The sequence below is a fragment of the Caloenas nicobarica genome, chromosome 1 (assembly GCF_036013445.1).
Source record: "Caloenas nicobarica isolate bCalNic1 chromosome 1, bCalNic1.hap1, whole genome shotgun sequence".
In the NCBI taxonomy this organism is placed as follows: domain Eukaryota; kingdom Metazoa; phylum Chordata; class Aves; order Columbiformes; family Columbidae; genus Caloenas; species Caloenas nicobarica.
The window spans coordinates 17,581,977-17,601,348 of record NC_088245.1 but is presented as its reverse complement, the minus strand read 5'-3'; the positions used below and the strand labels follow the sequence as shown (position 1 = coordinate 17,601,348).

At 35.8% G+C, this 19,372-nt stretch overlaps 1 protein-coding gene across 3 annotated transcripts in view; it reads right to left on the bottom strand.

The window, feature by feature from the left end:
• Positions 1 to 19,372, bottom strand: part of TBC1D22A (TBC1 domain family member 22A) — a 164,505-nt gene that overhangs the window by 64,431 nt on the left and 80,702 nt on the right. For all 3 annotated transcript variants that reach the window (XM_065657979.1, XM_065657988.1, XM_065657994.1), the window contains exon 11: positions 4,640 to 4,767. In XM_065657979.1, coding sequence (XP_065514051.1) covers positions 4,640 to 4,767 — 128 coding nt within the window. The remainder of the gene's footprint in view (positions 1 to 4,639; positions 4,768 to 19,372) is intronic.

The following is a 19,372-nucleotide window of genomic DNA, read 5'->3' as shown; positions in this document are numbered from 1 at the left end:
ATTGGTGTACAAAACAACCAATGTTCAAGACCTGTATTGTCATTTCTAGTCACGGATGAAGAGTGCAGACTGGCTGCCATCCCTGCACTGGCATTGCTTCCGCCCCCCAACAGAGAAGTACGCAGCTGCATTAACACGGAAGATCTTAAAAGTGCCTCAAGGGCAACACACATTTTAAGAAACAAAATAAACCAAAAGAAAAACCTGATGCAAGCTTCAACAAAATGCCTTAAACTGAAGCAAGGATACTTTCTGAGGTTTTGATGGTAAACACTTAAAATATTTATCTACAGTAAAACAGCACAGACACCGAGCATGGAGATACCCCCATCATTTCTAACACAGTATGTCGAATCTTTTAAGCAAGAGTTTGAAGCCAACAAAAGTCAGTTTCAAACACACAATGGAATCTTTAAATTAGTGTCAAAACGCCTACCTGGCAAGGAATAAATATAAAACTAACTTGAATTTCCTAAATCCATAGAAATATGTTAAACACTTGTACATCTTGAATAGTTCAGCCATCATGCTATCTCATTTTACCAATCCTTTATGCCAAAAAAGATCACAAAATGTAAAATAAAAATGCAAGAAATAACAAAAAGATAAAACTGAGGTCTTACATTAGACTATTTTGGTTTGTGGAATCTTTCACACTTGAAAATGACTATGAACATTCATATTAATCAGTTCTACAGTTTTAAAATTTGAGTGTTTGGGGCATAACTTAACAAGCTATTTCTATTTTGAAAGAGTTTATGAGGTATTTACAGCATTTATCTTAGGAAAAAAAATAGCAAAGCCCAAACAAAGTGAAAAAGAGGGACAATCCACTCTCATTTAAATGCAATTCAGTTTAAAGAAAAAACCAAACTAAATATTTATGAATAAGAAGCTTTCAGAACATACGCTTTTTAAGTAAGACACACAATGTCTTCCATTTTTCTACTTTTCAAAGTTCTGTTACAGAAGACAGTGATGTATATTTTAGTCGATTTCATAGATACACTTACAGAATACCAGAGTATTTACCAAAGTGAGAGTTTGGGAACTTTGCCAAATTTCTCTTCCCCTCAACTCTAACTAGCTCAAGTACAGGTATTTTAGATACGATTTACTTCACAGAGTCTAACGAACAACTGATGAATCCTAAATTAAACCAGATAGAAAATCTGACACCAGGCAGAGTACTTTTGCAACCATACAGACCAAGACAGAGGTGGAGACATCATTTAAGTGTCCAATCCTATTCTCACCAAAGTCAACAGAAGAACTGCAACAAATTTTGAGAGACAGAAAGCAGTTCTAACAACTCCTGACAACAACAGTTATCTATCATGCTCGGAAGTATATAACAGCGGACTATTTAAGTGTGCTGTCATTCACCTGAAAAACCCCCGCTGCAGTTCATGAGAAAATGGGGCCTGCTCTAAGAATGACCAATCTGGAATATAAGATAGCAGCAGCACAATATTTATCTTTCCACTGCAAACAGAGGAAAACACGCAGCTCAGTGAGACAAGCCATTATTTCAACTTTGATAGGGAGAGGGAAAGAGAAAGGAGACAAAATGCTTTTTTCTGTGAAGACATCATCAGCAGGATCCTCTCGTTCAAGAGAGACCACTTATCTCTAATCCTTGGGAGTGGGGGGAAGCCATCCACCATCACCTTGGGTTTCTGCAGGAAAAGGGGTAGGCAGAAGGCATTGCCAGTGCAGACCTGAAGAAATCTGACAGTCCCACCTGCTGAGACTCACTCTCCTCCTCCTCCTCGGCCATTCCTGAGCCCTGCTGTATCCTGGGACTAGAGCTGCCTGTACCCAGCAGCTTGGAAAATGCCCCATCTCTTCCCAGGAGCGCAAGGTAGGTAGAGTCTGAGCAAAACCCTCCTGTCAGCAGTACAGAGGGGGCTGCAGTCCCTGCTCATTTTCCATTGCGACAGGGTTAGTTCACCTTCTCTCTGAACTTGTACTGCAGTTAAAGGCATTTCTGTTTACAGTAATTCGAGTTCTCTTAATTTCCTGCATTAGGACACATGAGGTAGCAAAACCAAACCCAATAACAGTATCATCAGCCTTTCGGTACAGTGAGGAAAAGCAGTTAAACATCTCCCCAGCTCCTTACTATTATTAGTAGAATTGGTCCTTCCATCTAAAGCTAAATTTCTTTCAAAAGTAAGATTCTCTATTATATTTCTCCCTCTACTAATTTGAAATCTCTTTCAAATCCAACATCACAGGTCCATCCATAGCTAGCCCTTCCAAAAAGCTTCTTTACCAATGCACCTCTAAATGACATTTTGGCCTATAGCAGACATTACAGTTAAAAACATGAATCAGGAGATAAAATTAACTGAACAAATTCCATCTCTAAAGTGTTTTGCATTTGGAAAGCAGCACTGCTGATATGGCTGTAAATGATTGAATTAGAAATCATATGCCACGGAATGGCTTAGTGACAATTTATTCATGTATAAATCTGTAGCATTGCTTAACACTTCAGCAAAAACTTCGCACAAACTTTACCGGCTCTTGTAGGTTCACTGCGTTCATTATCCGTACTATCAGGTTGATAAGATCCACATTATAGGTTGATATTAAACTGGCTATAAGTACAACTGAAATCTGATAAGCAACTTGTGGAATTCCTTGAGGTTGTTTCAAAAAAGGGCTGGCAATATAGGTGCCTGTCTACATTAAGATATTCCTACTGGTTTTAAATACACTATTCACCAAGAAGTGCATGTGGAACAGTCTGCTAAATAACAATACCTAGAAAACAGTACAGATCTGCTGCACCTGCTGAGTCAAAACACAGAATTACTCCATCATGTTTAATACACAAAAATAATCCCACTTAGGTATAAGAATCCCATTTAGGTATAAGAAACCTTCACTTAAAACATACACTTGGAAATCCCATGTAAATACAGAAGTATTAAGCTTTTAAATACTATAGAGAACTACTGTAATACAGCAGAATTTGCTCAAAATCAGAATTAAATAATCAGAACCACTTATGGATAAAGATCCCACTGAAGTGTAACCTGCCAAGTGCCTATGGACTACCGATGAGAAATGCTGTCCTTCCAGCACAGCAACAATTAGTTTGAGAATGTAACCACACACCTGGGCTTCAAAAGAAATTTGTCAACATTATTGTAGAATCAAAGCTCATAGATGAGCCAAAAATGTCTACTCCTTGGACGCATATGGATGGTTAGCTGCATTACGTAAGAGCTTTCACGTAATTTTAGCACATTGATGAGACTCATCATCAGTTACCAAACACAGTGCTAGAGTTAGCATGGTGGAAAAAAAAAAACCTTCAGGAGTTAGAAATGCTGCAGCAATAGCAACAGAAGTTATTCAAATTGAGAGAAATTCATTACAGTGAAACATGTAAATAGCTCAATCTTTCAGTTTATCAGAAAGATCTTATAAAGAATAAATATTTTCCACTGGAAGAAAATACCAGGCAGTAACAGATATTAAAATGAATAACAGACGTTATAATGAGACGAAGGAGGTAAAAGGACCCCAGATGGAAACAACAGCTAATTCAAATCAGAAATTTGTTGAAGATTAACAACCAAATAAAACTTGCAAGGATACCCCCTCTTAGGACAGATGAATAGTGGAAGTGATAGACTCCTCATTTCTTAACATTTTGTTATTAGATTTGGATACCATACTACAAAATAAACTTCACTGAAATAACTTACTGCACTAAATAAACATAACCAGCAATTATTAACCCTCTAGTAGAGGTCAGGACAGATGGTCCAAGTGGGCATTCTGGCATTAAAGTGTATGAAACTAACTAAACATTCCTACATAACAAGCAGATGTAACGACACTGACATTTAAAGATGTTATGTCTCTTTATGATACATAAATTAGGAGTTATTCTCATATTTACAAAAGTAATTCAGTTCAAAATTGTTACGGAATTTAATTTTTTTTCCTTTTATTTTTTGTTAACTTCAACAACAAAGATAGTTATTGAGTATATTGTTTAAATACATAGTTAAAAATTGCAACCAGAAGCTACTGGAATGTCAAGTAACAGAACTACGACCGGGTAAACAGTTTTTCTCTGATACCAATTCCTTCACTTGACAGTCAGGCAAGAAATTACTGAGGAAAAATCATTACCTCAACTAGAGGTCAGTAACATAAGGAGTTTTGTCTGGACAAACAATAAGACAGAAGGCACGGCAGAAGGATGAACGCTGAGAACAGAAGACTGGAAGCTGGTATTGGACTGAGCAGTTAAGCAGACGGGCAGTAAGAAGCCTGGAACTCAGAATCGATAGAGGGCATTGATTAAGCACAATTAAATGTTTTGCTTCTCTGAAGAGACAGAAGGGAGCATTGGCATTAACCCATGCTTTGAGTGAGTGTTCATTTTAGTACTAGAAATTATCATGGTATCAAGTGCTTGGTTTGGAAGGGCAAGAAGACTGAAGACATTAAATGTTTCTAAGTGTTAATGATCACTGACGGCCTTTTCCCTTATTACGATGATTCTCAGATGACACTAAACAAAAGGTTCAAGAAAAGCCACACGCAGGCAAACAAACTGGCATGTCCGAAACACATTATCAGAGTTATGGAGGTTAAAAAAAGTACTTACTTGGTATGTGTCCCATAACCTGATGGTACAATGTAACGGGACTTCTCTCATGAGCAAGTTATTCATCCAACGGAAAGCAAATTGCAGGTATTTCACCTCATGCTGATCCAAGTGCCTATGAACTTGTTCTGAAGACAGAATAAACAGACATTTTACTGCAACTTTTCTGAAGTCCTTAAGTACCAAATACGCTGTCTGAAAAAATAAAATCCTCCTTCAATCCCAAGCCAATAAAATGTGGTGGTACAGGCACAAACTCTTACAACTGAATGAAAATCCCCAAAATAAAAATGACTAGCTAAACATTACATTGGATTTATTTTTCTGCCTCTAGATGGCTTAAACAACTGGTCTCAGTTGTTCTATCTCAAGAAAATATTAAGGTCAGAGCTTTATAATATGCCACAAAAAAATATACAAAGTTATAAAGTGAAATGATTAGGTACATATATTCTCACTAATTTCTTAGTCTATAAATTATTTGGGGCAATACTACAAGAAACAAGGTTTGCAAATAACATAATGGCTTAAAAAAATAAAGTGTTGGTAATAAACAGAAGACATCATTAAAAATATGAGGAAAATACATATAAAGGTTGCATTCGACACCAAAAAAAAAGTGAGATTAATGTCTGGGAAAAAACGAGAACAAATTTAAATAATTTGCAGCTTAAATGATTTCATAGTATAACAAATAAAAACCAATATAAATCAGTTTCTAAATCAGTACTCACTCGCACTATGTTTACTGTAGCACATTTCCTATTTGAAAGCTGTGATAATCGCTCGCATGGGTTATTGCTAGAACCAATAGAACTAATCTACTACATTGCTTTTATATACTATAGCAGACACTATATACTATATTTTATATACTATAGCAGATCACAGACATTTGGTTAACAGGTTTTAGCTCACAGGCTCAAGTATGACAATGGCATGGTGTAAAAGACAGCTACTGCAGAAATGCTAATGTCTTATTTTGGATAAATATATGACGAGAAGTCTTTGTTAAAACCTAAATAAGACATTCCCATTGTCTGTCTTTATACAAATACATTCTTGGGAAATTTTGCTACCCACATCATCCTTCATCCACATTCACAGAGGTGTATTATTAGCGAAGACAATGAGTACATGGTGATCTTCCAAACAACCAATAGTGAGCTCTTTTAAAAATGAGACCAGTCACAACACATTACACCAAAGGTCCAAAGGTCATCTCCAATGGTGTCTAAAAACAAATACCCGTGGAAATGCATAAAGCACTGGTATTTCTGCACAGCACTTCTCAGCCTCCGTATATCTGTGGGTAAAGCACTCTTCAGCAGACCTGGAATCCATGTTCCTAAAGTCATATACTTCTGTAATATAAATATAGAAAAATATACAAAACTGTTTCTGCACATCTTAAAACTGTTACTTTCCCTGGGAACTTTTAAAAGCTGTAGCTATACATAAAGATGTGTGAATTTTTAAATTATTAATTTCATTTCTATGTATAGCACTAACCAGGTAATTGGACACTTCTGCTATACAATCGATCGAACTACTACTGAGGGATGTAAAAAGGTAAAGAATAAGGGTGGAGAGGCAATGATATCATGCTCTTTTAAGTCACCTCATCATGTTACGGATAATCCCTCTCCTTCTCTGGCATTATGTGTACAGGAAAAGTATGTCAGCATTGCCAATGTATGCCATGCCTACATATTGTCGATATTTCTAACATCACATGAGAACTTTATAATGGATTTTCTACTACCCATAATAGTCTCAGCCTTCCAGTCCCAAGAGGCTGGGACTAAAATTCTACAAACCCAATATCCTCCCATCACCTTCACCAGCTTCTTTCCCAGGCCTTCTGCAAAACTCATCAGCTGCCTCAGCTGGGAAAGAGATGACAGTCAATCTCAAGGCTTGGGCTGAGATCTGCATAAAGTGAGCAACCTGTGCAAGTGCTACAAGTGTCCAGTCAGCACTCCAAACACAGCAGCTATCTGTTGGGTGTACTCTGCAGCCCTTCCTCAGGGCAAATAATCGAGAAATGTGCTTTATAAAAGTCATGGAATTCTGCACAGTGAAAACCTTTCTCCCTCTGTAAAATGCTGGTGAAGCAAGTCCTCACCTTGAAAAGTTTTTGGAGGGAGAAGACAAAGATGGTAATCACCTATGTTCTGCAACCTTCGAGACATAGGCTTAAAAAAGAAAGAGGGCAGCTTATATGTAGAAGTCCACATTTTGAACATAGCGTAAGCTTCAGGAGCCTCTGTATTTTCATTTTCTACACAGAGGCCTTGCATGCCTCTAACTTCTAAACAGATGGAATGGAATGGCATAGCATAGATAGAAATTTCAGTTGGAAGGGATCTACATTGATCATCTAGTCCAACTGCCTGACCAATTCAGGGCTGACCAAAAATTAAAGCATTATCTAAATTCCTCCTAAACACTGACAGGTTTGAGGCACTGACCAACTCTCTAGGAAGCCTGTTCTTCTAGGAAGCCTGATCAAACACCAGTTTGATCACCCCCTCGGTAAATAAACATGTCCTAATGTCCAGTCTAAACCTCTCGTGGAGCAACTTTGAACCATTCCCATGTGTCCTATCACTAGATACCAGGGAGAAGAGCTCAGCACCTCCCTCCCCACTTTCCCTCCTCAGGATGCTGTAGCCATGGGGTCACCCCTCAGCCTCCTTTTCTGCAAACTAGACAAGTTTGAAGTCCTTTGCCACTCCTCATAGGACATTTCTTCCAGCCCACTCACCAGGTTTGCTGCTGTCCTCTGGATACTTTTAAGGACCTTCACATCCTTCTTAAATTGTGGGGGCTCAAGGTGAGGCTGCACCAATGCCAATTACAGTGGGAAAAATCACATCTTTTGACGAGCTGGCTGTGCTGTGTTTGATGCACCTCAGGGTGCAGTTTGCCCTCCTGGCTGCCAAGGCACACACTGCTGACTCCTACTGAGCTGCTGCCAACCAGCACCCCCAGATCCCTTTCTGCAGGGCTGATCTCCAGGCACTCCTCTCCCAAATTATACTTGCACCTGCAGTTACAGATGCAGAATCCAGCACTTGGACTTGTTACATTTTCAAATGTTCAATAAATCATTGATGATTGCCCGGTGCTCCAATCTATGCAGATCCCTTTGCAAGGTCTCTCATCCCTGAAGAGAGTCAACAGCATCTCCCATTATGGTATCATCAACAAACCTGCTAATGGTGCATTCACCTGCTGCATCCAAAACATTGATAAAAATCACTGCAACGCTCTGAACCCTGCCCTTCAGCCGGATCTTCACCTGGCGTGCCATTGTTATGTTAGTTTTTCAGGACAAGTACAAAGTTATTACCGTGTATCTACCTTTGCTCTCAACAAATTTAGCTGCAAGTTAAATATACTGCAGTGAGATACTATGTTAAATTTATTTTTTAAATATCACATTTAGATACCTATATTGCAGAGTATGATAATTAGATAACCCACTACATCAAGCAGGACGCAAAAAAGTCAGTTTTATACCTAACTGAAGTTAGTAACTCACAAACGTTTTTGTTCTTCATATGGCAGAAACAAATTTCATTTGGTTGCTTGCAGCAATCGAAAGTATGTAATGAAGAACAATAAATTGTGCCAGTTGTGAAATTTCAACTACAGTTGTTAATAGGCATAATGAATTTCTTGATGCACTCTGTGCATTATATACAATTGATGCAAGACTGGAATGGAAGATGCATTGACTGAAAAAGCTAATTCTTCCTACTTTGTAAGTAATCATGAGTAGAGGCTATTTTGCTGATAAAGGTAATTTGGACAGTCATAATCTAAATTTAAATTTTCCATTTCAGTGAAAATAAGTACATGTGTGCAATGAACAAGCAAGATATATAATTACTGTCAGCTTTCAGACTTCAAGTATTTTCTAAAAAAATAGTTCTACTGAAGTTTCTGATAGTAAAATTATCTTATGGTTTTTAAAAAGGTTCTTTCATCAAAATTCGAAAGAAAGACGAACTACATTTAATAAGTTTCCCAATACTTTCAGTAGATCTATATATAAAGTTTTGGTGAAGCAAGTCTTCTGATTAGAAAATATGTTATACAGATGCATTCCAAAGTAGCATACTGCCAATAATATGTATTTTGTACATAAAAAGCATTAATAACTATTCATAATTTTAATAAATACACTTCTTGGATATATTAGTGTGAATGACTGCATTTAGCCACTGTAAACAGATGCTTCTTAGGGCAGAATGACCTAAACATATAAAATATTTACTGGTAATGTTTAATATCAGCTCCTCATGCTGTGTTACTGATTTCAGAATTAAAGTTGTATGTGACTATAGAATCACAAACTAAAGCCATGGGTGAGGACAGAAATAACTTGTCGTAAAGCACAACTTCACTGCTGTCCTGTCTGGGGATACTGACAGAATGAGTGGTTAAGAAAGTGTACATATAGGTAAAGAGGAACAGCAAAATAATAGTAAAATTATGCGTGAATTGCCAAATTACAGTGGCAGAGCATGGTTCCATGGCATCCATCTGCATAACTTATTACTTCAGAATATTAGCCTTTTGGTGTTGACTTCTACTTAAAGACTTCGATCAAGCCTAGCAATCTTTTCGGACGTTGGACTTTATAGTTTTGACACTTTTGAAAAATCATTTAAAGTTTGGTTTTTACTCGTGTTTCATACCCTGGGCACGCCATTTTTAACTTCGTTTTATCAAAACTTTATACATATTTCATGGTAGATATAAAAAGCACTAATTGTAGCTTAACTGCATTTCAGATAATTTTTAACAAATCTCTGATAAATAGGCCTTTTAGTTCAACAAAAGGAAGAAAAGTGTGTATTCTCAAGAAGAGCTACACAATTCTTCTTGAAATGGGTACAATAGCTACAAGAGTAACTCCTCTGGTACCAATCCAAAATGAACAGCAAAATAATGAGTCAGCCTTTGCCACAGAGGCCTATTGGCATTGCCATTTTACACGTGAAGTGATGTTTGTATATTGCTCCTTAATGTACGAAAACATGATATAGAAATAAGCTCGCACTCCTGCTTTCCAGTGGCACTATTGCAGGATTTTCTTCTTTCTCGACCATGCCTATAAAGGCAAGCATTCCAGACTAATTCAGAGACTAACATAACGGAAGACAAGCTGAAGAAAGCAAACGGCGTGAATCATTGATACATTTCAGAAAACAATTTCCACATCTACTAGAGATGAGAATTTCCACTGTCTAATTATCTCAGTTTTTAATTAGCCACATTGTTATTTTTAAAACAACTGACATTGCAAATAAATAAACATTGTAATCTATAAACTTTGCAATAATAACACAGGCACACCTAATAAGAAGGCATGACACCCAGAACCACTGTTTCAAAATCTGAAATCTTTTCATTTTGAAATACACAAAGTCTCTTGCAGAATTAACATAGAAGCTTGTCTTAATTCTCTAATGACTCTTTTGGAAGGTACCATGTATGAAAATATGAATCTAACAATGAAAAGAAGTTTTTTAAAGCAAACAAACAAAAAAATTCTTTGGCAGGTAATAAACTAACGGAGCAACCCAGCAGAGATAGAACTACTATGTATAACTAAGAACTACTTCAGAGGTTCTCAAGGTCTTCAGTCACAATTTTATTCATGTTTTTTTCCCCCAATTAAATCTTGCTGTTAAATACAGCTCAACATCTTTCCAGACACCTTTTAAAAAACTGATTAATAGATCAGTATGATCCAAAGTTCTCCTCCTGTTTTCTGTCCATCAGTAAGAAAGATAAAAATCCAGCAAGTTTTCAGCTGCAGAATTTTTTTTTTCCCTAGGAAGAATTTTTGAAAATAATTTAATCAGTTGAATTTAAAATCCAGATACCTTTCTTCCTGTATTAGGTCAAATGTAGTAAGAAATTATTATTTATTACTTAACTCTCTCAATTTGACAGTCAGTGGTGATAATGAAGCTTCGTAACATAGGTTATAGCAAATCCATTTTTAACTTGTCCTCTGACAAATAGTCCTCTGACAAATAGTCAAAATATTACAATGTTTGGCATTTCATTACCTCATGGTTGATCAGATTTCTCCAATACACTACTGTGCAATAGTTTAATCTCTAATTCATTCACAAGGGATGTGCTTGCAAGCCTGGAATTTGTTGGACCATTCAACTAAAACCAGTAAACTGCACTGTCACAGTTTGTGTGAAGTTGAGTAGGCAACAATGATGTTTCACTTCTTGTGCAATCTTACAAATTCTTCACTACAGAAAAGTTTTCATGGCCCAGCCCATTGCAAGTATGAGATGTTACGTACAATCTAAGTGAACAGTGTAAAGTAACATATCTTTTCCAGTTTTTTCATAATGCTGTGACCTGATATTTGACTGACAGCTTCCAAGTACCAGTTTCATCTACAAAACTTTAGTACTGTTTCCTTTACTGTCCAAAGCAACCAACTAGATTTTTTCTTCTACTTAGTGCAATATTACCGTAGGCATTTATTTCTACTCAGCTGAATTTCCTAAAAGTGTGGGTAGCTATTAAAAAAGACAGTACTATAACACAAACTACATAATCTAGAGGAACACTGCTTACTAGAAGAAGTGCTACCCATAAGGGTTGTCCCTGCAAGCTTGCACTCATGAGACCAGAACCTCCTGAAAAGATGCGATTGCTAAAGGTTGACAAACATTTGACAAAACTGGTTTTCATAACTATTGCCTGCAAGCTCCCAGATCTCCGTAGAGAACAAGCATCCCTTTGATCACGTCAGCCCTCATATGGCTATGGTCACCCATGCTCGTCCTCCGTCATTTTGCAGCACTTTTTGCTCTGGTCTAGATTCACAGACTGTTGATTAACATGCAGCAGTTCATGCAGCTGCATTCATTTGGTTAGGGACTCCATAACCAACATATCCACCACCAGCTCACCTGTACTCACATTCAGTCAAGACAGTACAAAAACGTTGAAATCTTTTCTACTATACCTAGATCCTTTAAACATTGCCATTTCCTTCAAATCATAGCTCTCACCTACTGAAACTTGCTGTCCAGAAGAAGGAACTTTGTTATCAGTAAATGACTGCTTTCTTTTCGAGTACTCTACCTATCAAAAGCAAATTTTGTGTTTAATTCTCTCTCCTCCTGGATCATTTCTACATTCTTCAAAGCCAGTATGTTTATGGGAGACAAAGGTAAGAGTTTGGAGTGAAATCTCAACACCACATGTTGCCAGACACAGAGTAAGGTTTACAACTTCCCAAACTGAACTAATGAAAGTCTGAACAACAGTAATTCTGTCAAGACTACATCTTAGCAACGAGGTATTATTAATTATGCATATTAATTTTTATTAATATGCATTAATAAAAGAAGTTCCTGATGACTGAAAAAGACATTCAAAAGATCATAAATGTGCACTTGAAGACAAGATCTCATTATGATACACAATTCTGCTTCAAGTAATAGCAAGGATCCAAATAAAAGATTTACATGCTGATTATATCTTGTTCCAGAATTAATTTGCTTTTTATACCTGGCTAACATCATCCACTGTAAGAAATATAATAAAAGCATTTAAAAAAAGAAAAAGAAAAAGTATGACTGGCGCAAACACAGAAGTATTACCAAATTATATTCTCCTCATGGCCTACAATTTAGAGACAATGATCTATTTGAATTTAGCTCACTAAATGCACAGCTAGTAGCTGTAACTGAGAAATAATTTCTTTATACACAAAAGATACGGCTGATACTCCAATACTAAAAGTCCAAGACACCGATCCCAAAGCAAAATAAGAAAATACTGATGAAGGGAGGGATGAGGGGAAGAGCTGGTTGCCTCAGGGAATCAAACGCAAGTAACAACTCTGTGGTACCCAGTGCAAAATGGAGGAAACTGTTAGGAAAACCACTCGGCAGCAATCAAGGAAGATCTACCATTCTAGCTAAAAGTTAAATATATGGTCTGTGTTTCCAGGTGAAACTCTAACTTAATACTCAGAGTACAACAAATGGTGAGAAATATGTTTGATGAGACATTTGTACTGCCAGGTAGTATTCACTGGACTTCCGCAGCCTTTTCCTAAATCATAACTATGTGCATTCATAACAGGGCTTATGCCTAATATTTTTTAAATTCACCATTACATTAAACTTTTTTTTTTTTTTAATTTGCCATGAAAACAGTAAATCTTGGCTATTCAAAACTTAAAGTGCTTACAGAGGTCAGGAATTTACAAATGATTTTACAGTCAACTCTCGCTAAGATCTCTGAACTCTGTGATGGAACACAAATATAACCCCCACGGTAAAACACAAAAATAAGATTTAAAAGACATATTAAATAATTATAATGCCCAGTGAACAGCACTTAAGAGTGGATTAAAGTACAATACAGTAATTACAACCATAAAATCAGATAAAAAACAGCTACTGGTGAGCTAAATAAGATGACTTGGTTAAAATGAAAAATAGTTTTATGGCACAAATTAAAACAAATATGAAATGTTTGCAAGACTTTTAATCACTTCAGCACCAAGCTGACATATAAAGCTGGACCAACACAGGCGGTCCTTATTAATCACTAATTTTGAACAGCAGCAGTACCATCTAAGTAAATTCTATTTCCATTTTCAATTCAAAATACTTCTGCATGGTTAAAGAATACCTTCAACTATTACAATTAGAGTTCTTTTTTCCAGATAATTCAACACAATCCTAGTTCAAAATTATAGGTGTCAGTAAAATGCTTCACAATATAATTAAACAGGAACATAATTTTGCACATACAATTAAGCATTCTTTAACCATATTTTTAAAAAATCATTAGCATGATTAAATACGTAACAAAGATAGATCAAATGTCACCTACTACCACAGTTTCATCTTCAGTTCATTGTATGAATACCCAAGATTCACATTAAAAACCAAATTACTTAATCTATATCTATCATGGTATATTGAACAAATCACTTTTTCTGTGAGTTACAACTTACTGTTGTTTAGTAAGAAAACTTACTAGTCTTGGTTGACATTTTGCCTTTTTGAGATCCAGATTTTCCTAAATATAAAAGCAAAACACTTTTTTTTCTCTGCAGGTTAAAAAGTTCAATCAGGACAGAAACTGAATGTCCTTGAGCAACTATGGAAGTATCAAAGCTACTTAATAGTTCTCTCTAAGTACTTTTGCAGCTTAACTCATCATATGAAACTACGTTCTGAGCATAACCATGAAATGTTTGTGTTTGAAGCGCTCGACAGTTTTATGGGAATAGGCATTTCTCTTGGGACAAGAACCTGCTGAACGCCAAACACCAAACTCAACACTCAGAGGAGTAACTGTAGGAATCCCAAGCGAAGTATGGACATTTAAAACTTTAGCAGCCCGGAAAAAACAGTCAGGCATTAAAAAGAATAATTCCAGCAGCGCTAATCTGATTCTAATGAAGGATGTTTCATAACATCTCCAATTAAATAAGAAACCACAAGATACATAAATACTAAGAATTATATCAAGGAACCTCTTAGACACATCCACAGCAAATATTTCAAAGCATGAGAAGTACACAAAATGATTCAATTAAATAAGCTCTTTCACTGTGGATAAACAAAAATATATATAAAACAAAAACAATTTTAAAACTTGATCTCCACATGTATACACACAACACATATAAATACATACAACAGATTAATATTTCAAATTTCTATGTGCATAAATAGCTAAAATACATGCAAACTACAAATTTAAGGCCATAACATGAAAGTACTTTAATACAAGTCCTTACTTGCGGCATTATTTAAAGAACCGCAGACATTACATTTGTAACCCAAGACACAAATAAGTAAAGTGTGATTAGTGTAGCCAAGATTAATTTGTTCAGAATACTAAAAGAAAACACATTATCTAGTTTGTGTTTTATTTGAAGTGAATGAAACAAACACATTTACAATATGGCAGCAATAAAAAGAAATAGTACTTGTAAAATCCTTAATATAACATGTTTCTAAAAGGTGAAAGAACATTTTAACTGCACCTAAGCATAAGTAAAAATATTTTCCCAAACAATACTATGTAGTATTTAATAAAGCAATCATTCTTTAAAATAATTAAAATATAACGACTTTAATTTTGTACTCAAAAATACCTTCCTTTCCCCTTGAAAAATTTATAATTTTTTTTACAATATTAAACTGGAAATAAACCAGAAATTGTCCCAATTAAAATATCATATGTAAGAATATGTGTAGTAACCCTCCAAAACAGATGATCAGAAGATGCATTCACAGTGGACACAGCAGAAATACTGAAATATTATTGAACCTTTGGAAAATACAGCTGAATTCTAAATAAACTTTCTCACGGGAAAGTCAAAATGCAGCACTCCATGTTCTTCCGTATATGTCCACTACTTCCATTTTCAAAAGAAAAGGGGAAAAACAGTAATAGCTTTTAGCTTTTTCTTTTTTTTTAGTAATTCTCTGCATTTTTATTTTTCTGCTTCTTGTTACTAAAATCTAAGGGCCAATTCTACAATAAGACTGGTGATTACTGGTGCAAGAATCTGGAATACTAATAACACAGAATTTACTTAACTACAAGAAAACATAACCACAGATCAGGGTGTGCAGAACATGGATGCAAACCCTAGGAGTTTTTCTATAAAAGACATAGAAAAAACTTACCCTCGCGGAAGATGCAGAATATTTATATTGAGTTGTCAATCTGCTTTTGTAGTTTATTGTAATGCTAATGAGAAGCTGACATTAAAACAAACTTATAATAAGCTATTGTATTTTGTTTCTAGAACTGCCTTCTTGCTAATTTAGGGAAAATGCTACACATTTTTACATTTTTTATCAATGTTTATGAAAACTCAAAACCACTTTTAGCTACAAATGCTCAGCTTTCTCCAAACAGCTACCTCAAACTCTAAGCTAATTACCAGATGCTTTACAAAAAACTGAAGGACTTGAGACTCTCCCAAGCATGAAACCAACCCAATGTAAACATTTATAAATTCTGGAAACACAAATCCTGAATTAATTTTGGCATTACTGTACCACATTTCTTTGCTTTCAACCCTAAATGAAGCAAAAGTAGAAGACAGTATGCCATGTGAGTGTGACTTTTTACAAACCATGAGACGGTTCATCATTTTAAAACAGAAAAGCTCTACTGACATTACAGGAAACAGCAAAGACAATTAGTTATAACAAATTCCTTATATTATTGAGATATCTATTGATCCTCCCTCTCGATATTTTTGTATAATTCCTAGAACAATCTGAATTAGGACAATGACAAGGAGATAAATGAGACTGAATAATGTTTTATCTTCAAATTCCATCTGGTCTATAACAACATTCAATTAACAAACTCAAAAATTCTATTAAACACATGAATCATCAAAATTATTTTCTGGAGTTCAAGCAGACTGAGATTATGATTAAATTAACAGAGTAACTGCACTGCTTGAAGTCTACTGCAGTGTTCTGCAGTGTACACACAAGGACAGTTACTTTGAGAGGAGTTGTGATCCATGAGGCTGGCTTACTGAAGGTTGCTTGAATCACTAACATCATCCCTTAACGCTTTCCAAAGGGCGAGCATCACTTTTCATACACTGGTAATCCATTACTATTAGCAAACAAGCTGTACAAGCTTCATCCACTCATGCAGCTACTTACGATGTTAAGATTCTCTTCAACATGCAGTTAAGCAGCATCAACAAAATAACGTGACACAGTAGCAACAGGAATATTATTTTCTTCCACAGTAACCTTAATTAGCACTTAGGATATTTACAGTAAATATAGATTGTGAGATTTCCTTTTAAAAAACAAAATTACTGAATTCATATCAACTATACATTTCACTTTAGCTAAAGTATAGCAGACCCGGTACATAGATAAAAAGACAAACACAAAAAGAAATGGAGAAGAGTAAAGCACAATAACATAATTTAATCAGATTATGTTGTGATTCCATCAAAAAGCCGATCAGGTCGGGATCCCTTAACTGAGGCATCCAGAAGTTTATGAAATGATAGGAGTACCCATTCACTGTTACCTGTCTAACAACTAAAACTTTATTTTATTCTTACGTGTACTTTGATGTATTTTTCTGGCAAAAGAAAGTAACTGAGAGAACAGTCTTCTAGACAAAAAGAAACAGCCTTAAGAATATTGAAAAATCCAAAACTTTAACTAGACCACTGAATTACAAGGGTTGAGATCAGCAGTACAAAGTCCAATTGACAGCTAATTACTAATGGCATCCTTCAGAGGTCAATAACGGGGCCAGTGCAACACCTTCATTAACAATTAATGACGGCATAGAGTGGAATCTTTGTGTTTGTGGATGATGCCAGATTGGAAGGAGAGATCGATATGCTGAAAGTCAAGGCTACTATTTGGAAGGATCTTGGCAGGCTGAAGGAATGGCTGATAGCAACCTCCTGAAGTTCAGGAGAAGCCAACATCCTGTATCTTGGATGGACCAGCCTCATTCAGCAGCACTGACCAGGCACCAACTGTCTGGAAAGCAGCTCTGCCGAGAAGGACTCAAGGTTCCTCGTGGGCACCAGGCTGTACCCAAGTCAGCAGTGTGTCCTTGCAGAAAGGCAAGTCAACAGTATACTGGGTTTTCTAAGCAAGTGAGAAGCCAACAGGCCAGGAAAAGTGATTCTTCCTCTGTATTCACAACTTGTGAGACCATGTCTGCAGCATTATGTCTGGTTCTGGGACACGGACATACAAGAGCAAGTCCAGTGGAGGGCACGCAAGGCAGTTAGGAAGCTGGAGCACTTTACACATGAAAGGAGGCTGATAGAACTGGATTTGTTCATCCTTGAAAAGCCTGTGAACAGCTGCAACTACCTAATGGGAGGGTGTACAGAAGATGGAGCCAGTTTCTTTTTGTATGTACACAGAGATAAAAAAAAAAAGGCAGAGGACATCAGTTCAATAAAGAAAAATTCTAGATTTTATATAAAGAAATAATTTCACAATGATAGTGGTCAAACCCTTGAACGGCCATACCCAAGGAGGCTGCAGAATCTCCATCCCTGGAGTTACTCAAAGCTCAACAGGGCAAGACTGTGCACAGGCTGATCTAAGCTGGTTCTGTCCCCTTAGACAGAGAGGGGAGAGCAGAGGTTTGGAACGCTGGCTTCCAGCAGCCCCATTCGACCTACAGAGTTCTAGGTTTCCACAATGTCAATTACATCCAAATCCTACTGGCTTCCTTTTCAAACAGCAATGACAGCTTTTTAAAATACGTCATACTTTCTACAATGAAAAACATGTAATGAAATTTCTCTTACTCTGAAGCATCATAATCCCCACTATTTTTAATAGCTTCCTTTAACATCTTTTCTACATATGGTACAGGTATGTCCCATGGACAACACACACTGTAAAATAGACCTGCTATAAGATGATCAATTCCTTAAAGTCAGGATTTTCCTTTGCTTTCTCCAAACACACCGCTCAAAACAAGGAAACCAACTTCTCCTACTCAACCATGTAAACAATCTAGAGACAAGATTAATCCAAGATGTTACTTTGTAAGTATTTAGGACAGTATGAAAAAAATCAACATTAACCAGCAAACACTCATGTCTACTAAAAACTACCAGAAAAAAAAAGTAGTGTAGAAAGGTATTGTTCAGTAACCATCTCAACTTTTGAAAAACCTTGGCAGTACCTGCAGTCAGAGACACTGATACACAATCTGCCATAAAGTATAGTTCGAAGTAAAATATATATTGTAATGGTTGCCTCCTTTATTAAATACTATACAATTTTGATCAAAAACCATTGAAGGAAAAATTTGATCCACATATAGAAAGCCAAACACAGTTTTTGATGCGGGACTACTTCAACAACATCCTATTACATACAGTCCTATAAAGACTTCACAAAATTATTTTAAATCAGATCAAAATAAGGAATCCACACTTTACTTTCAGTTACAATGTGTGGTAAAGGACAGTTTAAGAAAATACATTTCTTTGCTACAACTGTTGCTTTGGTTTGCCTTTTTTTTTTTAATTTAAGTGTAAATCCTTAAAAATAATGCTTCCCAAACCTAACCATTGAGAAAAGTTATTTAATGATATCCCTAACAAACCGAAGGTACAAATAAGCCTTCAATATTTATTTCTTTCTTAGAATCTAAACAATAATACATTGTATTACATTTAATACTTTTATTAAACAAAACAATAAGGTTGATTATCAATACAGTATTTTTCATTTTAAAAACTTGGTTAAAGAATTATACGAATGTTAATTGATCAACTTCAGTAAGTCTATTTATAGGCATTATAATTACGCACTTCATTTAATATACTATCAATTGCTTCTATAAATTATTGAACCGTAAACACTAATATTGATATAGGCATGAAACTACAAAAGTCACACTGCAAGCAGTTAAGATTATTTTCAAACTAACAATACACTGCTTTAAAAATATTTTTATATATATATTTTACTACCTTATACACAGAAGTAGTCTCTTCTATTTTTCATATTCATTTACATTTTAAGCAAAAAAATACATCTACAGCAAAAAGTTTTACACACCTTCACATCAATAATCTTACATAAACATTCTTCTCCTTCCCTTAGTTTTTGATCATTAAAAGTACTGTAACATCCTAAAAGGGCACAAAGAGCATTATCCAAT